Source organism: Sus scrofa, chromosome 3 (assembly GCF_000003025.6).
Source record: "Sus scrofa isolate TJ Tabasco breed Duroc chromosome 3, Sscrofa11.1, whole genome shotgun sequence".
Lineage (NCBI taxonomy): Eukaryota > Metazoa > Chordata > Mammalia > Artiodactyla > Suidae > Sus > Sus scrofa.
Window position 1 is genome coordinate 7,766,081 of NC_010445.4, and position 26,976 is coordinate 7,793,056.

The following is a 26,976-nucleotide window of genomic DNA, read 5'->3' on the forward strand; positions in this document are numbered from 1 at the left end:
CCATTGCCACTTCTTGATTCCTGATCCCGTGAACCCTTGCGACAGGAGAAACAGCACATAAAGGGAGCTAGAAACACTGAGGAGAGACCACATCCCCAGCAATGTGGGGTTTTGCCAAATATCTGCTGCTGTAACTGAGTCCTCAGAAGGCAGCCCCATTGCTCTACAAGCCACTAGTTTCAGGGTGAGGGAGCCTATGGCAAGGCCAGTGGATTCCTTGGGCAAGGGGCCCATCCCCACACTTGATGTGCTATGAAAGGAGCCCCTTAGACAGAAGCTGCTCCGTGTACAGCACGATGCTAAATAGAGCTTCTTGTATATCCACAGGGGGTTGAGTGGCAGCATAGTTCTAGGGAAGGGAGGCAAGTCCATCTCCAGAGTGTCCAATCCACTGAGAATAAAGTATTTTCCCTGCCTTAATGGCAGCCATCAATATAATGCATCTACCACCCAGTATCTGGCTGATTCTGCTGGGGATGGTGCCACAGCAGGGATCTGTGTTGGTCTCTGGGCTTGGCAGATGGGGCCCCAGCAGTGGCTGAGTGTAGACTCTGTGGACATCCATGGTCAATGGAAGGTTCTGGGCCCACATAGAGCCTCCACCCATGCTGCCTCGTCACTGTGTTTGTGAGTCTATCAGCATCAACAGGAGTGACTGAGAAAGCGAGCACTTGATATCCACAGATGGGTCAACACTTGGAAAGGGTGACTCATTCCATGGACAATAGTAAAGAGTAATTTCTTCCCTGTTTTCCTAACACTGCGTACATATGCTTGGTTGTATGCTGGATAGTTCTAGTAGGCAGAAGGATGACTTTGCTGTGTTCACTGAGGGATCACTCAAGGGGATGAGTACATGTGCCACCTTGACTGGAGATCCAGTCTGTGGCTGTTGTGATGTGTCGCCTGGGCTAGGATACCCATCATTTACCAGAACCCCTCTCTTGTGAGTGTCAGGTTAAGGTGGGTTCAGGGGAGATGCTCTGGAGTACTTCCAGGCAAGAATAGGTGCAGCCGTTCTTATCATTGACGACACTGCTGCTGATCTGCTTCTGATCTGCTGACTCACTTCCCTGGTGGGAGGTGGCTATGGGCCTGCAGTTACTCTACCTTTCCCTGGATCCTGCCGTAGATGCTCTGATGTCTGGGCCAGGAGGGTATGTTTAGACTCATTAAGCAGGGCCTCAGGGTGTGCAAGAGAACCCTGCCACCCAGTCCAGAAGGCACCTGGGTTTCATTCTGCCTTGTGGGATTACCTGGCATGTCTGTGAGTTCCAGCCTGACCTTGATCCATCATCTCATTTTTCTTTTTAGCTGCACCCACTGCCTGTGGACGTTCCCAGGAGGGATCAAATCTGCTCCACTCCAATAACCAGAGCCACTGTGCTGACAATGCCTATTACTTAACCCTCTGAGCCACAAGGGAACTGTCTCACTGCACTTAATATCCATCTTTCCTGACTGGCTGCTTGCACCATGGACTGCAAGTTCCAGCATCAGACACAAAGCTGACAGCCTTACATAGACCTGCTTAACCTGTTTTCACAGTCAAGTAAGGACAACTTCCTGCACAAACCATTAAATGTGCATATATATAAATCTTTCAGTGGTTCAGCTTCTCTGGTTAAGCCCTGACTGATATATGAAATAATCTGAAATATTACATTGATATTATATATAAAATTTAGAGTATGCATGAAAAGCATATGCATATTATGTACACTTATAAAAGAACATGACTATATACATGTGTGTCTACATAATTCTTCCTTAGTGAGGAGAGACTCTGTTTAGAAGTTTGGCTCTAGATATTTTGGAACTTCAGAGTGAACAGTGAGCAGAGAGAACATATACATGAACCGATATATGAAGTTCTACATTTTAAAGAACAATTATTTCAACAATTAGAGCTGTTGAATAATTAGTAATGGAAGAAAAATTTAAACCTTCTTTCAAAAATAAAGTCCTACTGTATAACACAGGGAACTATATTCTATATCTGGTGATAAACTATAATAAAAAATTATGAAAAAGAATCTGAATCACTTTGCTATACAGGAGAAATAACACAACATTGTACATCAACTATAAGGCAATAAATTTAGAAGAATTATTTTCTAGATCAAAAGATGCTTCTGTCAGGTTGGATGAACCCCAGTATTTCCAATAGCACTTTTGTCCCCACTTCCTCTTTCCCCAGGGGCAGAGAAAGGAGAGATGGGGCGGAGGAATCAGACCTCCTCTCTGGCTGACTTCATCCTGGAAGGGCTCTTTGATGACTCCCCGGCCCACGCTTTCCTCTTCTCCTTGACCATGGTGGTCTTCCTGATTGCGGTGAGTGGCAACACCCTCACCATCCTCCTCATCTGTGCCGACCCCCGGCTTCACACCCCCATGTACGTCCTGCTCAGCCAGCTCTCCCTCATGGATCTGATGCATGTGTCCACCACCATCCCCAAGATGGCCATCAACTACCTCTCTGGCACCAAGTCCATCTCCTTTGTGGGCTGTGCCACTCAGTACTTCCTCTTTTTGTCTCTGGGTTGTGCTGAGTGTATTCTCCTAACTTTCATGTCCTATGACCGCTATGTGGCCATCTGTCACCCACTGCGTTATACTGTTCTCATGAACAGAAAGGTGGGACAGATGATGGCTGTTACGTCTTGGTTGGGAGCATCAGTAAACTCCCTCATTCACACAGTGATCTTGATGCACTTCCCTTTCTGTGGGCACCGGAACATCCACCACTTCTACTGTGAGTTTCCAGCAGTTGTGCAGTTGGTATGTGGAGACATCACTGTGTATGAAACTGCCGTGTACATCAGTGACATCGTCCTGCTCCTTCTCCCCATCATCCTGATTTCTGCATCCTACATCTTCATCCTCCACAGTGTCATTCGCATGCACTCAGCTGGGAGTAAGAGGAATGCCTTTGCCACCTGTAGCTCTCACCTCACTGTGGTTTCCCTCTGGTTTGGCGCTTGCATCTTCTCCTACATGAGGCCCAGGTCCCAGCGCACTCCATTGCAAGACAAAGTGGGTTCCGTGTTCTACACTATCATTACTCCCACACTGAATCCTTTAATCTACACTCTCCGAAATAAGGATATAGCTAAGGCTCTGAGGAGAGTGCTGGGGAGAGAGATGATCACTCAAAACCCAAAAGTGCGGTTGCCCTGAGTGTGCGACAAATGGTTAAAGCTCATTAAATTGCCGTCAGTTAATTTTAAAGATTTTTCAAGGGACCAATCCCTGAGGACTGCTGCAAAAGTTAAATGTTTAACAGACATTTCCAGTATTCAATCTTGGTCTCAGGGGTATTGAGAGCATAGAGTACTACAACACCATAGAGAACTACCTTAGTTCATTTGAGCTGCCCTAACAAAAATACCATAGAATGGGATGGCTTAAATTCTCACAGTTCTGGAGACTAAGAGGAAGGTCAAGTCATGAATGGTCTTGACACACTATAGTTTCTTTTGGATCTCATTTTGAAAGTGACCTTGTCCAAACATGGCTCCTTATGATCCTATTTAAAGCAGTATCTTCATTCTCTGTCCCCTGTTTGTACTTTGTGAACCTCATCTGCATGATTTGCATAATATGTTATATTATAGTCCACTTACTGTTGGCTGTATTAGAATGAGAGTTTCAAGAGGGCAAGGGCCCTGCTATGATTGCTATTTCTCACTCAAGCTGGGAACCAACATGACATGACTTAAATTGTGCACTATTTATTGCATGGATTAATAAGGGAAAATGGCCAAGACTCCTTGCTATCTCAATTGACATGAATGATATTCAATTGAGGGGAAACTGATTATATAAATAAACATTACAACAGATCCCTTAGTAAGAGTCATTTTCTACGATAGCCATGTATTAATCCCCTGTGAACTCAGGGATATGACATCTCAGTGAACTGTCTTGGAGTCTAATGGGCTGAGGGATGCCAAAGTGATGGACAGATTTCTATTCCTATTTCTTGCTTCTTCTAGCTGTTAAACGCTTTGTTCAGCTTAGTGACCATCTTCAGAAGAGTAACACAATGTTTGCGAGCAAGGTTATGCTTTCCTTGACAGGCAGGTATTTTCCCTTTGAGAAAGAGCCTCAAGGGATCCTCAAGATGATGAGCTAAGATGGGCTGTTCATCATGAGCTGGGGCCATATTCACCACTAGCCCTCAGGTTGTATTTGCCTTGTAACACAGCACAATCAAGGAGAATTGATTTTTACAGAAACGACGCCTGGCTTGTTTTGGAAGGCGTAAGGGTGTTGAATAAACAGCTAGGTCTCCATCCCAGTTAGCAAGAGTTGGTCTTAGAGTTCCTGTTGCGGCTCATTTGAAATGAATCTGACTCGTGTCCATGAGGATACAGGTTCTATCCCTGGCCTCGCTCAGTGGGTTAAGAATCTGGCATTGCCATGAGCGGTGGTGTAGGTCACAGCCATGGCTCAGATCTGGCATTGCTGTGTCTGTGGCATAGGCCATTGCCTACAGCTCCAATTCAAACCCTAGCCTGGGAACCTCCGTATTCTGGGGGTGCAGCCCTAAAGGGACACACACACACAAAGAGTTGGTCTTTACTCTGCTACCTCTCTCTCTAGTCAGACAAATATGGCCTTGTCAGGAATGCTATTAAGTTATTATAGAATGAAACAACCTAAGGTAAGTCGATGGGTGGCTATTCATGTATTATTTGCCAAAAATAAAAGAGGACAGTGTTATATACCCCTGTCCTCTTGAGAAGAGATATAACTCTACATAACTGTTATCATTTTGATTTATTCTAGATATTAATCTCCTATCCTTTTTTTTCTTTCTTTGGATGACTTGAGGCATATGGGTTTCCCCAGCCAGGGATCAGATCCAAGCCACTCTTTCACCTATGCCTCAGCTGTGCAAAGACAGATCCTTTAACCCACTGTACTGGACAGGCATGGAACCTCTCAACCTGCATGCTAGTGCTGCAGAGACCCTGCTGATCCCACTCTACCACAACAGGGACTAGTATTATTCCCTTATTTTACATAGGGATTACAAATATTTTCTGTCATTCCATAGGTTGCCTTTCACTCTGTTGATTCTGTCATTTAATAAAGGCAAGTTTTACAATTCTGCTACATTCTCATTTATGTAGTTTTAGTTTAGTTGTCTGTGATTTAGGTGTCATAGCCAAGAAATCTTTGTGAATGCACTGCCATGAAGGTTCCCCCTAGATTTTCTTCTAAGAGTTTTATAGTTTGAGCTCTTACATTAGGTTCTTGGTACATTTTTAGTTAAATGCTGTATATTGTGTAAGGTGAGGGTTCAACTTCATTCCACTTTCCATAGAAATCAAATGGAATAACAGAAATAATTTATCTAAGGAAGTGGAAGATTTGCACACTGAAAACTACAAAACTGCTGAAATAAATTAAAGGGATCTAAATGAATGGAAAGATACCCTGTGTTCATAGATTAGAAGACTTAATATTGCTAAGATCACCTTCTTACCGCAATGATCTCCGAGTCAAGGCAATCACTATCTAAATCTCAACAGCATTTTTTTCAGAAATAGAAAAACCTACCCTAATATTCACATGGAATCGAGGGACCTACGTAGCCAATACAATTCTGGAAAAGGCTAAAACTGGAAGACTCACACGTCCTTATTTTGAAACTTACTACAAAATTATAGTAATCAAAAGAGTGTGACACTTCCATAATTATGGATGGATAGAACCATGGAATAGGATAGAGACCCCCAAAAAATAACCTCACAGGTGTGGCCAGATAATTAGCATCAAGGACACCAAGATCATTAAATGGGAAATGGACAGTTTTGTCACTAAATTGTGCTGGGGAAACCGGATAGCCACATGGAAAAGAAATGGTAGACCCTTACCTCACACAAACGATTGAGGGAAAAGTGTATCAAAAAGCTAAATGTAACAGGTAAAACTATAAAACTCTTAGGAGAAAACACAGGGAAAAGCTTCACAATAAGAGATTAATATCCAGAATATATAAAGAATGAATAGAATTCAAAGACGATGAAAAAAAATTAAATGGTTCCCAATTAAAAATGGGCATAGGACTTGCAAAGACATTTTCCCAAACAAGTTATACAAATGGCTTACAAGCACATGAAACGATGCTCAATCTCATTTATCCCTTGGGATGTGATTTAAGAAAAACCATCTCCTTTTGGATTAATGCATTGTAAGTAAGATCTGAAACCAAATATGTGGTATAAGCTCCTGGACGTCAGTCTGGACAATATTTTTTGAGTATGACACCAAAAGCAAAAGCAACAAAAGCAAACATAAACAGGTGGGACTGCATAAAACTAAAAAGCAGAAGCCTTTCATATCAGGGTAAACCATCAAAAAAGTCAACAACCTGGAGCATGAGAGAAATATTTGTAAATCATGTATCTGATATGGGTTTAATATCAAAAATACATTAGAAGCTCACGCAATAGCAAAAGCACAATAAGACTTAGAACTGGACAGTGGAACTGAATAGACTTTTTTTTTCCAAAGAAGACACCCACATGGCCATGAGGAATAGGAAAACGTGCTTAACATTACTAATCATCAGGGAAATACAACTCAAAACCACAAAGATATATCACCTCGCATCTCGGAGAATGGCCCTTATCAAGGAGAAAACAGGGAGTTCCACTGTGGCCCAGGATCCACGAGGATGTGGGTTTGACCCATGGACTCGCTCAGTGGGTTAAGTATCCAGTATTGCCTTGAGCTGTGGTGAAGCTCATAGACGTGGCTCAGATCCCATGTTGCTGTAGTTGTGGAGTAGGCCAGGAGCTGTAGCTCTGATTTGACCCCTAGCCTGGGAACTTCCATGTGCTACAGGTGCCACCCTAAAAATCAAAAAAAAAAAAATGTTATAAGGAAAGAAAAGAGAACACAGGTAAGTGCTGGGGAGGAGGTGGAGAAAAGGGAACACTTGTGCACTCTTGGTGGGAATATAAATTGGTAAAGCTACTACTGAACAGTGTCTGCTTATTCCTCAATAATTGCAAATAGATCTACAATGTGATCTAGCAATTCCAGTTCTCTGTGTATATTCAAGGGGGTGAAATCACTATCTTCAAAATGTGTCTGCCCACCCCCTCATGTTTACTGCAATATTATTTATAACATCCAAGACAGAGAAAACAAGTGTCTGTCTATGGATGAGTGGATAAAGAAAATGTGATATATATGTATATATATACATATATATACATATATATATACGTATATGTATATATATGTATATATATATATATGTACACACACATTATGATTAAGCCTGAAAAAGGAAGAAAATTCTGACATATGCTACACATGGATGAACCTTAAGGAAATTATTTTAAGTGAAATGAAGTCTTCATCAAAAGACACATTCTACTTTCTTTCTCACAGAGGAAGTGGACAGTGGAACTGAATAGACTTTTTTTTTCTCACAGAGAAAGAAAGTAGAATGGTGGAGCCAGGGGGTGGGGAGTTGTCCCATTCTTATAGACTTTTATTTTGAGAAGATCAAAAGGGTTCTGGAATTTGGTTGCACCATCATATGAATGTACTTACTATGGAACTGTGCACTTAAATATGGTTAAGATGGTAAATTTTATATGTATATTTTATCACAATATAAAACATTTATGACAATCTTAACGGGTGGAATACAGGACACTCCTCATTAGTGAGATATTTATTTCAATTAAAATATTTATTTCAATTAAAAAAAGATATAATCGAAAACCACCAACATACTTTTTAGTGAAAAAAAGAGATACTAGAAACATTTCCATCAAATCCAAGGACACAAAGCTCACAGTTCCTTTCTTTTTTTCTTTTCTTTCTTTTTTTTTTTTTTTTTTTTTTTTTTGTCTTTTTGCCATTTCTTAGGCTGCTCTCACGGCATATGGAGGTTCCCAGGCTAGGGGTCGAATCAGAGCTGTAGCCACCAGCCTACACCAGAGCCACAGCAACGTGGGATCTGAGCCATGTCTGCAACCTACACCACGGCTCACTGCAACACTGGATCCTCAACCCACTGAGCAAGGCCAGGAATCGAACCCACAACCTCATGGTTCCTAGTCGGACTCATTAACCACTGAGCCATGATGGGAACTCCCTCACAGTTCCTACTACTAGTAAGCATTGTGTTAAAGACTTCCATTAATACAATTGTAAAGAAAAAATTATCTGGAGCAGAAAGAAACCTGATATTATTTGCACACCTTAGAATTCAAAACAATCAACTTAGAACTAATAGGAGAAAACCAGTAAGCTCAAAAAAAACAAGAAACAATACACTACTTAACAACCCAAATAACCATTTAGAAAACATAACCAAAATTTAACCAATAAAAAGAGAAAGCTAAGATAGATCACCTGAATTTCAGAGTGGAAAACTTTATTGCAAAGAGGTCAGCCCTTCTTCAAATTAATCTTTGAAATAAAAATTATTCCAAACCAAATGTTTTACTATGCATTATGGAACTTGCCAAGACCATTCAGACAGTCAAGTCAAAGAGAAAATTGTTAAGAATAAACAGAAAATAACTGTAAAACTGCAATACCAGACAATGTTACCAGCTGTCAAAACATATTATGAAAACTAGGAAATGAGAAGAAGAGAGTATTCATTCAGGGAAAGAATCAATGAAAGAAGAGTGAGTACAGAACAGAGATTTATGTCCAGGGAAGTAGTTTACCAAAACTGGGGCTTTACAAATCAAGGGGAAAATAATGCCAGAATGGCTAGGTAACCACGTAAAGGTGCATGGAGGCAACTCCTCAACGTTTTGTATAAATTTTCAAACTTTCTAATTGTCTTAGGAAATAAACACAAACAAAATCTATCTAGAATATTTATTTTTCTCCAGAGTTGGTTTTGCCCCTTAGTCTTGTCAGGGTGTCCCTTTCTGACTTGAGGAGAATATGATAGCACTTGGGGGCAAAGATGCACCCCAGTAACCCAGCACTGGAAGCCAAGATGCAAAAGACCTCCACTGTCACTGTGACCTTCCCCTTGGTGCCATTGTACACAGGGAGGAATGTGATCCAGACACCAGCATGCTGGATGTTAGCACTTGGCTTCAGTGAAATTGTTGGGCAGGTTCCTGGCCGGGAAAGCCAAAGCGAAGCTCAAGAGGGCCAAGGAAACCCAGTATCCTAAGGAAAGATACAACATCATGGCAGAGCACTTGTTGCACATGACAGTCGGGGAGGGGCGGGGGCAGGCTCCGAATGTGCATCTTTGTCCATGAAAGGGGGAGAGGTCCCCAACCAGACTGCACAGAAAGTTCCTTGAATCAAGGAGCAGATGGCAGTGAGGGCACTGGGGGCCCCTGAGAGCAACCACTGCCACATCGTGCTCCCTGGGGTTGTGACCTTGAAAGCCAGGACCACAAAGTTGTTTTAGCCAAAATGGTGGAAACAGACACAATGAAGATGACCCCAAAGGGCATTTGCTGGAGGATGCAGGTGGCAGTGTTGGGACGGCCAAGGAAGAGGAAGGAGCAGAGGCAGCACAGGATGAGGGAGATGAGCAGGATGTAGCTGAGAGCCCGGTTATTAGCTTTGACTCTGGGGGTGTCCCTGTGCTTCACAAAGACCCCAAGAGCCCCAGCTGTGAGCACAGGCAGACCAAGGGCTGTGCAGGCCAGGACCATCCCCAGAGGATCTCCACAGGCCAGGAAGGTCTCCACCTTTGAGAGGCAATGGTCTTGGTCACTATTAGGGTACTGATCCTCTGCACACCTCACACATTGCCTCATATCTGGCAAGAGAAGTGACGTGCCATTACCGTGGGTTCAGTGATTCTCATGAGCTCCTCACATACTCACATTTGCTCAGAAGACTCTAATTCAACAGCAAAAAAAAAGGAACAAGACAGAGAGAAAAATTCCAAGTTCATGCTGTCTACTTTTTCTTGGTATATTAAAGATCATAGAGCTTTGTTAATCCTCATATGCCACAGAACAAGTTTTTTTCTTTGAAACTGGGAATTCTTTTGTGGCTCATCTGGGTAAGAATCTGGCATTGTTAGTGCAGTGGCTTGGGTCACTGCTGTGGTCCTGGTTTGATCCCTAGCCCAGTAATGTCCATATGCCACAGGTGTGAGCACAACAAAGAGGTAATTACATACAACTATTTCACTTAAATATGAGCAGAGTAGGACATCCTCTGGGTTCATTCACTCAAAAGCAACCATCTACTGACCACCGCCTGTGACCAAGCTGGTATCCCAGTTTTTGCAGATCTAGAGAGGACCAAGGCACACTCTCACTAAGAAGGTTCCCATTGACAGTATTTCTGCTATATCCACACCACTGCAAACCTCTGTCCTAGGCATCATCAATTTCACTATTCTCGTTCATATTTGGGAAACAGAATTGTTACTTTAAGGGAATATCTTCCTAATGAGGTTCTGTGCCTTCTGCCTGGAATCCCTGTCATCTTTCATTTATTCAGTCACAGCTATGAATGTTGCTATGATTTAAATACTTTGATATTACTTTCTTGATTCAAATGTCACGATCATTCTCAAGTTCTTCTACAACCTGATTTTCAATTAGCACCCATTAGAATCCTATGGAGGGCTCATTCGTTTTGCTGGAGTTTCTGACAGGGAAACCCAGAACATCCATTTCCAACACATTCCCAGGTCATGCAGATGCTGCTGGTATACGTAAGACACTGTGAGAATCACTGTTCTGGACTGAGTCCAAACTCCTAGCCATGCAAAAAGGTCTGTAATTATCTACCTTCTACCTACTTTGCCTGCAGTAGCTTTTTCGGGGGGGTGAGGGAGTAGATAGAATAGGAAGGCAAAGAAACCAACTTTAATGTGCACCTGTGATATTCCAGGCAATGCGCTTGATAGAATATATCTATTCAATTTTCACAGAATCTTTGGAGGTTGGTAGATAGAAGCAACTGCTCTGCAGAAGGAAATAATTGATGCCAAAAAGGCTGACATAATTCAATTGAGATTGTGGAGGTAGTGGGAGTAGGGCTGGTATCCAGATTCATGGCCAAGGGGCTGAATGAGGCTGAGAAACACAGGTCACCAAAGAGGCAAAATTGAAGCTAGACTCTCTTTCAGGTGCCACCCCTACCCCTGCCTGACCCCAGGCACCTCCTTGAAGTTGTACCTCCTGCATCTCACCTCCCTCACCAAAGTCCCATCTCCACTCACCTTTGTGAGATTCCAAATCCTATGATCTTTCCATCCTACACCTTTTGCTAGGTTTCGTGTTCATCACATCCCTTTCCCTTAAAAAGATCTCATTCCCTTAGAATGACAGTGTTCAGAGAAATTTCTGTATTTGATACTATTTCTTGAGAGGAATTTCTTAAGATTTTAGTTCAGAAATGTATCACGGGAGTTCCCATCGTGGCGCAGTGGTTAACAAATCCAATTAGGAACCATGAGGTTGCGGGTTCGGTCCCTGCCCTTGCTCAGTGGGTTAACGATCCGGCGTTGCCGTGAGCTGTGGTGTAGGTTGCAGACACGGCTCGGATCCCGCGTTGCTGTGGCTCTGGCGTAGGCCGGAGACTACAGCTCCAATTGGACCCCTAGCCTGGGAACCTCCGTATGCCGCGGGAGCGGCCCAAGAAATAGCAAAAAAAAAAAAAAAAAAAAAATGTATCACGAAAAAGAAAACCATGGACCATTCTCATTTATAAAATACGAATAAATAAAATTTAAGTAAAGTCTTATAAATAAGTTTATCAAGTTCAAAAGAAACAGCATATCAGAGTCAATTAGGGCTTTTAAATATTTTCAAGCTGACCAATTTCAAAGAAATTCAACTTAGAGTAGGGCAGAACTGAGTACACAATAGTCCAAATATTAGCAAGCATTTTACACTGAATTATACTAAACAAAAGCAAGCAATAAATTTCATGAGCTTTCCTCTTTAAGACAAATTATGGGATAGTTCAAAGTGAGTGAGAGTTACCTGGTTCCCAAAGGTTTCATGGAATCCTCAGGTCTTGTCTGCACCTTGTGCACTTTTGGGTGAGCAGCCCTTTGAGGTCCTTCCTGACTATCGAGACCTTAAGAGACATCTCCCTTCAGCCCAACATGCTCCTGGATTGTGATACGTGTGTGGATCACAGGTGAGGTATGCTTCTTTCTAGGACGTCACTTCCTTCCTTTCCCAGAAACACCTGTCTCTAGACTCAGCTTGATTCATCTCACCTGAGTAGCATTTCTTGCCTGTGTAAGGCTTATTGACTCCTTAGTTTCCCTACACACCCTATGTTTATATCTATAATCTCGTTTTACACTTTATTTCCCTTTTCTTTACATTCTGCTGATCGCCTTAGGCTGGGGATGTTCGGGAAGAGTGTGGCTTATTTGCAAGAGAAAAGGATAAGATTTGGAGTTAGAGGTATTCAAATTTGGGCTCTTCCACTTTTTAAGCATCTGATTTTATTAATTTGTTAAAAATTTATTCAATACCTGGAAGTCATGCAAGAGGATGACAAGCTCTTTCCATGGCATCCTGCAGCATCATTTACCAAGCCACCTCAAGGCTTATTTATTTATCCAGCAAAAGGCTTCTGTTTGACTTTGGGATTTCCTATTTGATTAGGGCTCAAACACTGTAAGGTTGCAGATTAACCTATACATCAGATGAACCAGTAGAAAGAGAAGCCCCAAGATTATGGTTTTATTGTAGCATATTACTCGTTTTTGTCTATGACTTATAAATTGTGTTCTAACACTATTTTGTTGATGTTCTATTGCCAAAAATGCTTTTACTGGTAATCAATATAAACTCATTTCACCTAAAGCCCTGGAAGCAGTTGTGTCAACACTAATGTATTCGTTCCACAAAACTCTTTAAGACATATGTTTATTCTGAATTTTGGGGAATCATGTGTTTGCCTTTCTAAAATCTATACTCACAGTAAAGTCAACTCAGGTTAAAATGATAATGATGATAACAGCTACTCCCACAGGTGTTTTTTTTTTTTAACGGAAAAAAGCAGGTATGTAGCTATGTGTCTGTAACACAGTCTCCCAATCAGTGCTATTAGCAGTTCCCATCACTTACCTGGTCGTGGCTACTCCATCAAATAAGCACCCAATATACAAATTCATGGAATACATATATCATTGAATACAAAGGCAGTTATTTGTTAAAGCTACCTAAATTATCGACAGTGAGATGGGATAAAGTAACCACAGTTTTACCATCAATAAGCCTAAATGTCCAGGGTTTAATTGACACTGAAAATGCCATGTTTTTCTAAAGCTGAGCTATGCATAATTATTTTTTTTTCCTCTTGGCCTCATTCACGGCATGTGAAAGTTCCTAGGCCAGGGATTGAACCCTTGACACAGCAGACACCCAAGCTGCTGCAGTGACAAGGGATCCTCAATCCTCTGTGCCACAAGGGAACTCCTAAGCTGTGTAATTTTTAAATAGAACTTCTATATTGAGGTTTTACATGCAGTGGTTGGCAAGATAGAGGGAGAGCCTGTGCAGCCTCCACCCACTTTTCCCCAGTGTAGCGTCTTGCAAAAACCTTTCAACATGGGAGTTCCCATGGTGGCTCAGCGGAAATGAATTGGACTAGTAACCATGAAGATACGGGTTCTCTCACTGGTCTGGCTTAAGGGCCCAGCATTGCTGTGAGCTGTGGTGCAGGTCGCAGATGCAGATCTGATCTGGCGTTGCTGTGGCTGTGGCAGTGGCTGGCATCTGTCTAACCTGGGAAATTCCACATGCCACAGGTGTGGCTCAAACCCACCCCCACCCCTGCCACCCCCCAAAAAAGAACAACAACAAAAAACCCACACAAAAGAGTTCAACATCACAGCTGGGATATTGACATAGCTATTCATTCATCACTATAAACTCTGTTTCTTTGCTGAACCTTTTTTTTTTTTCATTTGTTTCAAACATGTTCATAATTGCTCCTCCCAATTTTTTTATGATGGTTGCTTTAAAATATTTCTTAGATAACTGACATCCCTGTGATCTCCCTGTTACTGTCTTTTGGATGAATTTTTACATTTGGTTTGAGATCTTCCTGGTTCTTGTTATGATGAGTGACATTTGATGAAAACCAGAACATGTTGGCTATTGTGTCATCAGGCTCTGGATTTGATTGAAACCTTCTGTTTTGTGTGGCTTCCTTTGACATTGCCCTGGCTGGAAAAGGGTGGGGAACACTGCCGTGTTTCCGCCCGGGTGGGGACAAGTCCACATTTCCCACTCAGCCTCTGTGGGCACATGAGGAGAGAGATCTCCTCACTTCTGAGGAGCTATGGGAGGGTGACTTCCCACTAGGCCTCCAGGGACACCTCCCCTGCTTCCCTGTGGCTCCCAGGATACCAAGGGCATGGCCTGGTAACTCTGGCTCCATATGGCCCAGGAGGGGCGGAGCTCTAGTCACCCACCTGCAGGAGGGGCCTGGTTACTGCCCTTGCTGAGGAGGGTCCCACCTCCCCAATGGACCTGCTCTCATGCCCCAGGTAGGGGCCTCCATGGGGGGTCTCACTGCAGCCTGGACAGCTTGGGAGTCCAAGCTCCCTTCTGGCCCTTTCCTGGTGAGAGGGGCCACAGATATTCTGTGATGCTGGAGTAGAGCAGTGATCATCTAAAAGTTTTCTGTCCTGCCATGCTGTCCCTCTCCTTACTTGAGTTTTCCTATATAATGGGATCCCTTTACTTTTTATAAATTTGTTTTATGTTTGTACTTAAATTTTAGAATTTTTCTTTAGACCAGGCTTGTGTACTTCTTGTAGTTTATGACTAAATATTTTAAATGTGTAGCTATATTATTGGAATATTTTCTGGGGTAAAGTTAGTATTGTTATTACTTGTCTATGGAAAAGCTATGGTGTTTTGTGTACTAATTTAGATCCTTGACTTGCTACCAAATTGTAGCAAAAATGGTCATTTTTGTCTTTTTTATGTTTTATTTAGAGATATAGTTTTTCCTATTGTACAGCATGGTGACCCAGTTACACATACATGAACACCTTCTTTTTTCTCACATTACATGTTCCATCATATGTGACTAGACAGCATTCCCAGTGCTACACAGCAGGATCCCATTGCTATTTTTTTTTAAAACAAGCGTGTTTGAACCACATTGAAGAAAGTTTACTGCTTAATAACCTTCAATATCTTAAATGGGTTTTTCTCCCTAATTTCTCAGCTATGTAATTATTTTCTTTGAACCTATTTTTTGTTTTGTTTTGCTTTTTGTTTGTTTGTTTGTTTGGTCTTTTTGCCTTTTCTAGGGCCGCTCCTGCAGCATATGGAGGTTCCCAGGCTAGAGGTCTAATTGGAGCTGTAGCCACCAGCCTACACCAGAGCCACAGTAACGTGGGATCCGAGCCGTGTCTGCAACCTACACCACAGCTCACGGCAATACCAGATCCTTAACCCACTGAGCAAGGCCAGGGATCGAACCCACAACTTCATGGTTCCTAGTGGGATTCGTTAACCACTGCACTGTGACGGGAATTCCTGAACCTATTTTTTCTTATGGAGGAAATTTAGAATGAATTTGCCTGGTTTTAAATGAGGGTTCTGGCATTGTTATTTAAAATTTCGTTAAGCCTACTAATTTTTTCAGAATAGATTTTGCTATTTACAGAAATCTAAATACTTATTCTGTCAAATAAAGATAATGTTACATAGACAGGAGGAGGAGTCTGTTATATAGGAAAGAGGAAGGACCTGGAGTGTAGAAGAAATAAGAGGCATTAACTGGTGAATTCAGGAAAAATTATACTTCAGAGCCAGATGTGTGGACATAGGGAGAGTGATAGGTGTACTTTTGGTGCCAAATGTGTGAGAAGCCCTGGACATAGTAAACACTGGATCAAGCAAAGTGAAAAATCTCTTTTGTCAGGGCATGGGATCTATGGCCACCTGCTCTGTCAAAGACAACTCAGCTGGTGACAATGAAATTCTATACAGAAAAAGGCCAATAAAGCCAACACGAATTCAAAGTGAGCCAGTCAGCAGTCAAATTTGGACAGGGTCTTTGCTGAAAGGAAAGGGAGGAAAGAATTCAAGTTTCTTTAAAATGATTCACGTGCCCTCGTGTGCTCCAGAGAGCTCCTGGATCCACACCTGAGCTAACACTCAATTACCTGAGTAATAAGTCATATTTGTGCCATTTTTCTATGTCACGCTGTCATCACTGCCAGCAAGCAAACTGCAAGAGGCATGGAGTAGGAGTGAAGAACTCTGCCCATTAGCATTGTGGCTATTTGCCAGAGCTGATCACGTGAGACCAACTAATGCTTTTATTATGCACTGTGCTCTCACCATTGGCCTGAAGGTGAGTCGCCCAGAGTGTATAGAGAAGCCAAGGTTATGTTCCTTCATTTAATCAAGATATATATTATATCTCTCTGTAAGATCATTTCCACAAAGGCCACACACATGCCATTCCTCTCCATCTCTCCTCTCAAATCCCAGAAAAACTGAACCCCTTTCCTGTCTTTGGAAATGGCCAGCCACACCCAGGTCCAATCAAAGTGCAGCATCAACAAGACCATGTCAAGGGCCAGTGCAGTGTTTCTGGGGGCCACCTGATAGAGAGATGGAAACTGACTCCTGTCACTCAGGATGGGATCTAAAGAGCCATAGGTGAGCTAAAGAGGAAGAGAAATACATGATCTCACTTGAGTTGAGAGGCAGCCACATGGGGAAGGAATGAAGCATGACTACCAGCCCACCTAACGTCAGTTAACCCTTGACTTTAAGCTTGTAATGTGACTTGACTATGTCAATGCAATGTTATTGGATGTGACATAAACTTCAGGTGATAGTAGGACAATTTGTCCCCCAGGCTCCATGTGGTCCAGATGTTTCCATACATGAAGAGTTGTTAGAGTGGGCCATTGGGTTTAAAGCGGTTGGTTGGACACAGTTTCATTGCTGCATATTGATGACATGTAGCTCTTTAGAACAGCCTGGGCATGAGCCCTTGGTGACCTCCGCCTGCTCAATAGGAGAAGCACAGACCCCCCACTTCCAACCTGGGAAATGGTCTCAGCTCCCTGCACCTTGAATAGTTGTCCTCTCCTAGTGCCTGACACATGGGGGAAAATACATCTAATCAAGTCTTTACCTCTAACATTCGGTAGAGTTAGCTTCATGCAGGAGAGGAGAGCATCCAAGCTAGGAAATGGGTGGGCTGCTTTTTTAAAAATCACACTTGTTGGTTGTCCCCAAAACACTCTGGGGACCTAGGACTAGATCACATGTACGGGTTTTAACAAGACTTTCCTCGGATTTCTTGAGACTCCTCACTGTGTGTGCAGCAGGAGCTGTGGCCCTGGATGGAGGCAAGCTCCCCAGTGGGGAAAGGCTGCCTGCTGCTTTGACTGCGTGGACTGCCTGGAGAAGGAGGTGTCCAATGCCACAGGTACTGATCTGGGGACTCTCCTCCTCACCCGCTCCACTCTATGCCCATTTGTCCCCACAAATGGGAAGGACCTAGAATAGGACAGTATTATTCAAGATCTTCTTTCATTTACTCAGTAATTTCACTCTTCAAGATAATAATCCTCCCTAGGAGAACATATTCTTTCTTTTATTCCTACTCATCTTTGTGACCCTTAGCATGACCTTCTTTAATTATTATTTTTTAATAGTTATTTCCCCAATACAATTTTTTTCTACTGTACAGTATGGTGAGCCAGTTACACATACATGTACACATTCTATTTTCTCCCATTATCATGCTCCATCATAAGTGACTAGACATAGTTCCCAGTGCTACACAGCAGTATCTCATTGCTAAAAGGCAACAGTTTGTATCTATTAACCCCAAGCTCCCCAACCACTCCACTCCCTCCCCCTTGGCAACCACAAGTCTATTCTCCAAATCCATGATGATCTTTTCTGTGGAACGGTTCATTTGTGTCGTGTATTAGATTCCAGATATAAGTGATAATCATGTGGTATTTGTCTTTCTCTTTCTGACTTACTTCACTCAGGATGAGAGTCTCTAGTTCCATCCATGTTGCTGCAAACGGCATTATGTCGTTCTTTTTATGGCTGAGTAGTATTCCATTGTGTATATATGCCACATTTTCCTAATCTAGTCATCTGTTGATGGACATTTGGGTTTTTCCATGTCTTGCCTATTGTGAATAGATCTGCAATGAACATGTAGGCACATGTGTTTTTTTCAAGGAAAGTTTTGTCTGGATATATGCCCAAGAGTGGGATTGTGGGGTCATATGGAAGTTCTGTGTATAGATTTCTAAGATACCTCCATACTGTTCTCCATAATGGTTGTACCAGCTTACACTCCCACCAGCAGTGCAGGAGGGTTCCCTTTTCTCCACACTCCCTCCAGCACTTGTTATTTGTGGATTTATTAATGATGGCCATTCTGACTGGTGTGAGGTGGTATCTCATGGTAGTTTTGATTTGCATTTCTCTTATAATCAGCAGTGTTGAGCATTTTTTCATGTGTTTTCTGGCCATCTGTATATCTTCCTTGGAGAAATGTCTATTCAGGTCTTTTGCCCATTTTTCCATTGGGTGGTTGGCTTTTTTGCTGTTGAGTTGCATAAGTTGCTTGTATATTCTGGAGATTAAGCCCTTGTCCGTTGCATCATTTGAAACTATTTTCTCCCATTCTGTAAGTTGTCTTTTTGTTTTCCTTTGCTGTGCAAAAGCTTGTCAGTTTGATTAGGCCCCATTGGTTTATTTTTGCTTTGATCTCTGTTCCTTTGGGAGACTGACCCAAGAAAATATTCATAAGGTTGATGTCAGAGAATGTTTTTCCTGTGTTCTCTTCCAGGAGTTTGATGGTGTGACATAGAAAACACCAGATATGGAGTTCCCGTCGTGGCGCAGTGGTTAACGAATCCGACTAGGAACCATGAGGTTGCAGGTTCGATCCCTGCCCTTGCTCAGTGGGTTAAGGATCTGGCGTTGCCGTGAGCTGTGGTGTAGGTCACAGACACGGCTCGGATCCCGCATTGCTGTGGCTCTGGCGTAGGCTGGCGGCTACAGCTCCGATTAGACCCCTAGCCTGGGAACCTCCCATATGCCGCAGGAGCGGCCCAAGAAATGGCAAAAAGACAAAAAAAAAAAAAAAGAAAAGAAAACACCAGATATGACTTACTACTCGGTTCACTGAGTGTCAGCTCAGGTGTGGACCCAGGAGCTCCCTGAAGCACCCGAGTGCACATGAATCATTTTAGAGAAACGCAGATTCTTTCCTCCCCATCCTTTCTGCAAAGACCCTGTGTGAACTTGGCTGCTGACTGGCTCACTTTGAATTCGTGTTGGCTTTATTGTCCTATTTTCTGTTTAGAATCTCATTGTCACCAGCTGAGTTCCCTTTGTCACAGCAGCTGGCAGTAGATCCTGCACCCTGACAAAAGAGAACTTTGCTTTGCTTGATCTGATGTTTACTATGTCCAGGGCTTCTCACACATTTGGCACCAAAAGTACACTGACCACCACAGAGTTCTGCCTACTTTCTCTCCCTATATCCACAAACCTGGCTGCAAAATACAATTTCTCCTGAATTCACGTATTCACTTCTCTTATTTCTGCTACACTCCATGTCCTTCCTCTTTCCTGAGTAAAAGACTCCTCCTGTCTATGTAACATTATCTTTATTTGATAGAATAGGTATTTGGATTTCTGTAAACAGCATAATATATTCTGAAAGAATTCATAGGCTTAACGAAATTTTAAATAACAATGCCAGAACCCTCATTTAAAACCAGGCAAAATTACTCTAAATCTCCTCTGTAAGAAAAAAAAATGTTCAAAGAAAATAATTACATAGGAGAGCAATAGGGAGAAAACCCATTTAAGATACTGAAGGTTATTAAGCAGTAAACTTTCTTCAATGTGGTTCAAACACACTTGTTTAAAAAAAAAGACAAAAATGACCATTTTTTGCTACTATTTGGTAGCAAGTCCAGAATCTAAATAACTACACAAAGCACCATGGCTTTTCCATAGACAAGTAATAACAATATTAACTTTACACCAGAAAACATTCCAATAGCATAGCTACACAGTTAAAATATTTAGTCATAAACTACAAGAAGTACCCAAGTCTGCTAAAAAGAAAAATTCTAAAATTTAATTATAAATGTAAAACAAATTTACAAACAGCCGTGTCTGTGACCTACACCACAGTTCACAGCAATGCCAGATGCTTAATCCACTGAGACTGAGCGAGGCCAGGGATAGAACCTGCTTCCTTATGGATTTGTTTTGGCTGAACCACAAAGGGAACTCCCAGGACAGAAGACTTTTAGATGGTCACTGCTCTACTCCAGCATCACAGAATATCTGTGGCCCCTCTCACCAGGAAAGGGCCAGAAGCGAGCTTGGACTCCCAAGCTGTCCAGGCTGCAGTGAGACCCCCCATGGAGGCCCCTACCTGGGGCATGAGAGCAGGTCCATTGGGGAGGTGGGACCCTCCTCAGCAAGGGCAGTAACCAGGCCCCTCCTGCAGGTGGGTGACTAGAGCTCCGCCCCTCCTGGGCCATATGGAGCCAGAGTTACCAGGCCATGCCCTTGGTATCCTGGGAGCCACAGGGAAGCAGGGGAGGTGTCCCTGGAGGCCTAGTGGGAAGTCACCCTCCCATAGCTCCTCAGAAGTAACGAGGTCGCCCCTCCTCACGTGCCCACAGAGGCTGAGTGGGAAATGTGGACTTGTCCCCACCCGGGCGGAAACACGGCAGTGTTCCCCACCCTTTTCCAGCCAGGGCAATGTCAAAGGAAGCCACACAAAACAGAAGGTTTCAATCAAATCCAGAGCCTGACAACACAATACCCAATATGGTCTGGTTTTCATTAAAATATCACTCATCATAACGAAAACCAGGAAGATCTCAAACCAAATGTAAAGTCATTCAGCGCACAGTAAGAGCAAGATCACTGGGATGTCAGACTTATCTAAGAAATATTTTATTTTATTTATTTATTTTGTCTTTTTAGGGCTGCACCCATGGCATTCAGAGGTTCCCAGGCTAGAGTTCCAATCAGAGCTATAGCTGCCAGCCTACGCCAGAACCACAGCAACTCCAGATCCAAGCTGAGTCTGCGACCTACACCACAGCTCACAGCAACGCTAGATCCTTAACCCACTGAGCAAGGCCAGGGATCCAATCCACAACCTCATGGTTCCTAGTCAGATTCATTTCTGCTGCACCAAGACCAGAACTCCCTTTTTTTTTTAAAGAAATATTTTAAAGTAATTATCCTAAAAAAGCTATAAGGTGCAATTATGAACACATCTGAAACAAACAAAAAAAAAGGTTCAGGAAAGAACTGGTGTTTATAGCAGTGAATAAATAGCTGTGTGAATTTCCCAGTTGTGATGTTGAACCATTTTGTTTTCTGTGGGTTTTTTTTTTTATTTGTTTGTTTGTTGGGGTGTTTTTGGAGGGGCACTCCTGTGGCATGATCATATGGAATTTCCTAGGCTAGACAGCTAACGGCCTACACCACAGCCACAGCAACGCCAGATCTGAGCTGCTTCTGTGACCTACACCACAGCTTACCACAATGCTGGATCCTTAACTCACTAAGCAAGGACAGGGATAGAAGCCACAACTTGATGGATATTGCCCAATTCGTTTCCACTGAGCCGCCATGGGAACTCCCATGTTGAACCGTTTTTGCAAGATGTTACCGCTGGGGAAAAGTGAGTGAAGTCTGCGCCGGATCTCCCTGCATCTTGCCAACCACTGCATGTCATCTACAATTTCCTCAAAATTAGAAGTTTAAATTAAAAATTACATAGCTGAGGATGTGGTGGTGCAGAGGATTAAGGATCCCATGTGTCACTGCAGTGGCTTGGGTGGCTGCTCTGGCATGGGTTCAGTCCCTGACCCAGGAACTTCCACATGCCATGAGTGAGGCCAAAAAAAAAAAAGAAAAAGTTACATAGCTTTAGAAAAACTGACCAAAACATGGCATTTTCAGCGTCAATTAAACCCTAAGCTTATTGAAGGTAAAAGTGTGCCTATTTTGCCCCATCTCATTGTTGATAATTTAGTCAGTTTCAACAAATAACAGGCTTTGTATTCAATAATATATGTAATCCACAAATATATAGTGAGTGACTATTAGATGTGGTAGCCACGGCCAGGGAAGAATGGGAACTGCCGATAGCATTGATTGGGAGATTGTGTTACAGATACATACCCACATACCCCTATTTTTCCGTTAAAAAAAAATCCTGTGGGAGTAGCTGTTAACATCATTATCATTTTACTGTGAGCATAGGTTTTGGAAAGGTAAACCCAGGACTCCCAGAAATATGGAATAAACATGTTGCAAAGATTTTTGTGGAACAAATACATCAATACGACTGCTTCCAAGGCTTTCAGTGAAACGGGTTTATATAGATCATCAGTAAAAGCATTTCTGGGAGTTCCATCATGGTGCAGTGTTTAACTAATCTGACTAGGAACCATGAGGTTGCGGGTTCCATCCCTGGCCTTGTTCAGTGGGTTAAGGATCTGGTGTTGCCATGAGCTGTGGTGTAGGTTGCAAACGCGGCTCAGACCTGGCGTTGCTGTGGCTGTGGTGTAGGCCAGTGGCTACAGCTCCAATTAGACCCCTAGCCTGGGAACCTCCATATGCCACAAGTGCGGCCCCAGAAAAGACAATAATAATAATAATAACAATAAGGATAATAATAATAATAAAAGCATTTTTGACAATAGAACACCAACAAAAGGATGTTAGAACACAATTGATGTGTCAGAGGGAAAAACGAGTACTATGCTACAAAAAAACATAATCTTGGGGTTTTTCTTTCTACTGATTCATCTGATGTATAGATGAACCTGCACCCTCACAGTGTTTGAGCTCCAATCAAACAGGAAATTCCAAAGCCAAAGAGAAGCCTTTTGTTGGATAAATAAATAAGCCTTGAGTTGGCTTGGTAAATGATGCTGCCGGATGCCACTGACATGGCTTGACATCCTCTTGCATGGTTTCCAGGTACTGAGTAATTTTTTAGAAAAATGGGTAAGATCAGACCCTGAAAGAGTCAATAATCCCAAATTTGAATACTTTTTTTTTTTTTTTTTTTTTTGCTTTTTAGGGCCACACCTGTGGCATATGGACGTTCCCAGGCTAGGGGTGTAATCAGAGCTACAGCTGCCGGCCTACACCACAGCCAGATCCTAGCCGCATCTCCAACATACACCACAGCTCACAGCAACGCAGGATCCTTAACTCACTGAGTGAGGCCAAGGATTGAACCTGCAACCTAGTCGGATTCGTTTCCACTTCACCAAGATGAGAGCTCCAAAATTTGAATACTTCTAACTCCAAATCTTATCCTATTCTCTTGCAAATAAACCACACTCTTCCTGAACATCCCTGGCCCAATGAGATCAGCAGAATGTAAAGAAAAGGGAAAGAAAGTGTAAAACAAGATTATAAACATGGGGTGTGCTGGGAAACTATGGTATCCATAAGCCTTACACAGGCAAGGAATGCTACTCAGGTGAGATGAATCCAGCTGCGTCTAGAGACAGGGGTTTATAATTAGTCACGTGTAGCAACAGAGGACGTGACATCCCAGGAAGAAGCGAATGTCCCTGTGATACACACAGGTATCACAATCCAGGAGCATGCTGAGCTGAAGGGAGACACCTCTTAAGGTCTTGGGAGTCAGGAAGGGGCTCAAAAAGCTGCTCACTCAAAAGGACTTGAGGTGCAGACAAGACCTGAGGATTCCAGGAAACCTTCGGGAACCAGGTAAGTTTCACTCACTTTGAACTACCCCATAATTGGCCTTAATGAGGAAACCTGGAGAATTTTATTGCTTTTGTTTAGTATAATTCAGCGTAAAATGTTTGCCAGTATTTGGACCTTGTGTACTCAGTTCTGACTGACACGATGTTGAATATTCTTTCAAATGTGTCGCTTTGAAATATTTAAAAAGCCCTAATTGACTGTGATGTGCTCTTTAATGAAACGGATCAATTTTCTAAGATTTTATTTAAATTTTACTTTTTTGTATTTATAAATGAGATTGGCCTATGGTTTTCTTTTTCGTGATACATTTCTGAAATTAAATCTTAAGAAATTCCTCTCAAGAAAAAAGTATCACAAGACAGAAATTTCTCTGAACCCTGTAATTCTAAGGGAATGAGAGCTTTTTAAGAGAAAAACGTTGTGATGAACATGAAAACTAGCAAAAGGTGTGGGAGGGAATGATCATAGGCTTTGGAATCTGACAAATGTGAGTGGGGCCAGAGGTACAACTTCACAGAGGCATCTGGGGTCAGGCAGGGGCAGGGCTGGTGCATGAAGGAGAATCTGGCTTCAATATCACCCCTTTAGTGACCTATCTGCCCCTTGGTCCTGAGTCTAATACCAGCCCTGCTCCCACTACCTCCAGAATCTCAGATGACTTATGTCAGCCCTTTAAGCCTAAATTCTTTTCTTCTGCAAAGCAGTTGCTTTTATCTACCTAACTCCCAAGATTCTGTGAAAACTGAATAGTTATACTCCATCAGGCACATTGCCTGAAGTATCACACATGCAGATTAAAGTTGGATTCTTTAGCCTCCACTACGCCCACCCCGCAAAAAGGTACTGCAGGAAGGGAGGCAGAAGGTAGATAATTACAGAGCTTTTTGCATGGCTAGGAGTTTGGATTCAGTCTAGAACAGTGGTTCTCAGTGTCCTACGTATACAGCATCAGCAGGACTTTCGAACGTGTTAGAAATGGAAATGTGGGGTTTCCCAGTCAGAAACTCTGGTAGGAGGCAGGATCTAACAAACTGTTTTAAGGAGCCCTCCATAGGATGCTAATGGGTGCTCATGTTTGAGAATCACATCGTAGAAGAACTTGAGAATAATTGTGGCATTTGAATCAAGAAAGTAATATCAAAGTATTTAAACAAGAGCAATGTTCACAGCTGCCTGAATAAATGATAGATGACAGGGATTCAAGGCAGAAGGCAGGGAGCCTCACTGGGGAGATACTCTGTTAAAGTAACTGTTCGGTTACCCAAATCTGAACCATAGTGAAAGTGACCGTGCCTAGGACAGAGTTTGCAGTGGTGTGGATATAGCAGAAATACTATCAAAATACATGAAGTGAGGGTGTGTCTTGGTCCTCTCTAGATCTGCAAAGCCTGGGATATTAGCTGGGTCACAGCAGGCTGACAATAGATGCTTGCTTTTCAGTGAATGAACCCAGGGCATGTCCTACTCTGATCATATTTAAGTTAAATAGTTGGATGTAATTATTTTTTTGGTCCCACATGGCATATGAAGTACCAGGGCCACAGCAGCGACCCAAGCCACTGCACTGACAATGCCAGAGTCTTACCCTGATGAGCCACAAGAGAATCCCTGTCATTTCAATTTCAAAGAAAAAAAAACTTGTTCTCTGGCATATGAACACCAACAAAACAGATGCTGTTTGGGCTCCTTGGCCTTTGATATACCAAGCAAAACTAGTCAGCATGAATTTGGAATTTTTCTCTCTGTCATGTTCTTTATTTGCTGTTAAATTAGAGTCATCTGGGCAAATGTGAGTATGTGAAGATCTCATGAGAATCACTGAACCCACGGTAATGGCACGTCACTTCTCTTGCCAGATATGAAGCAATGTGTGAGGTGTGCAGAGGATCAGTACCCTAATAGTGACCAAGACCATTGCCTCTCAAAGGTGGTGACTTCCTGGCCTGTGGAGATCCTCTGGGGATGGTCCTGGCCTGCACAGCCCTTGGTCTGCCTGTGCTCACAGCTGGGGCTCTTGGGGTCTTTGTGAAGCACAGGGACACCCCCATAGTCAAAGCTAATAACCAGGCTCTCAGCTACATCCTGCTCATCTCCCTCATCCTGTGTTGCCTCTGCTCCTTCCTCTTCCTTGGCCGTCCCAACACTGCCACCTGCATCCTCCAGCAAATGCCCTTTGGGGTCATCTTCACTGTGGCCGTTTCCACCACTTTGGCTAAAACCATCACTGTGGTCCTGGCTTTCAAGGTCACAACCCCAGGGAGAACGATGCAGCAGTGGTTGCTCTCAGGGGCCCCCAGTGCCCTTACTGCCATCTGCTCCTTGATTCAAGGGACTTTCTGTGCAGTCTGGTTGGGGACCTCTCCCCCTTTCATGGACAAAGATGCACATTCAGAGGCTGCCCCCCTGATTGTCATGTGCAACAAGGGCTCTGCCATGATGTTGTATCTTTCCTTAGGATACTGGGTTTCCTTGGCCCTCTTGAGCTTCTCCTTGGCTTTCCTGGCCAGGATCCTCCCTGACACTTTCACTGAAGCCAAGTGCTGACATCCAGCATGCTGGTGTTCTGTGGTGTCTGGATCACATTCCTCCCTGTGTACAGTGGCACCAAGGGGAAGGTCATGGTAGTGGTGGAGGTCTTTTGCTTCTTGGCTTCCAGTGCTTGGTTACTGGAGTGCATCTTTACCCCCAAGTGCTGTCATATCCTCCTCAGGTTGAAGAGGAATATCCTGCCAAGACTAAGGGGCAGAACCAACTCTGGGGGAAAATAAATATTCTAGGATGGTGTGTGTGTGTGTGTGTGTGTGTGTGTGTGTGGTGTGTGTGTGTGTGTGTGTGTGTGTGTGTGTGTGTGTGTGTGTTTGCTAAGACAATTAGGAAGCTTAAAAATTAAACAAATCTTTGAAGAGTTGCCCATACACACCTTCCCATGGGTACCTAACTATTCTGGCATCATTTTTCCCTTGATTTGAAAGGCAGCCTCGGTTATGATAAATTACATCCCTGGATATAAATCTCTGTTCTGCGCTCACTCTTCTTTCATTGATTCTTTCTCTGAATGAATACCTCGTTCTTTTCACTCCTAGATTTCATAACATGTCTTGACAGCTGATAACAGCTGTTTTTCAGTATTGCTGTTTTGCAGTTATTTTCTGTTAATTCTTAACAATTTTCTCTTTGACTTGACTTTCTGAATGGTCTTGGCAAGTTCCATAGTGCACAG

At 42.8% G+C, this 26,976-nt stretch overlaps 2 protein-coding genes and 1 pseudogene across 2 annotated transcripts; 2 read left to right on the forward strand and 1 right to left on the reverse strand.

Moving 5' to 3' along the window:
- Window positions 2,184-3,180, forward strand: LOC100524855 (olfactory receptor 2AE1-like). The gene has a single exon (XM_003124331.2). It carries the CDS (start codon window positions 2,218-2,220, stop codon window positions 3,178-3,180), a length of 963 nt encoding a protein of 320 aa, XP_003124379.1. The 5' UTR covers window positions 2,184-2,217.
- On the reverse strand, window positions 8,872-9,779 carry LOC102165130 (annotated as a pseudogene).
- LOC102165242 (vomeronasal type-2 receptor 116-like) lies at window positions 16,297-26,524 on the forward strand. Its single transcript, XM_013995403.1, is given in 5 exon segments — window positions 16,297-16,326; window positions 17,295-17,418; window positions 25,613-25,675; window positions 25,678-26,292; window positions 26,295-26,524. Coding segments are annotated over 5 exon segments (1,062 nt in total).

Coding starts and splice junctions, on each gene's coding strand:
- LOC100524855 (XM_003124331.2), top strand. CDS start 2,218: ATGGGGCGGAGGAATCAGACCTCCTCTCTGGCTGACTTCATCCTGGAA.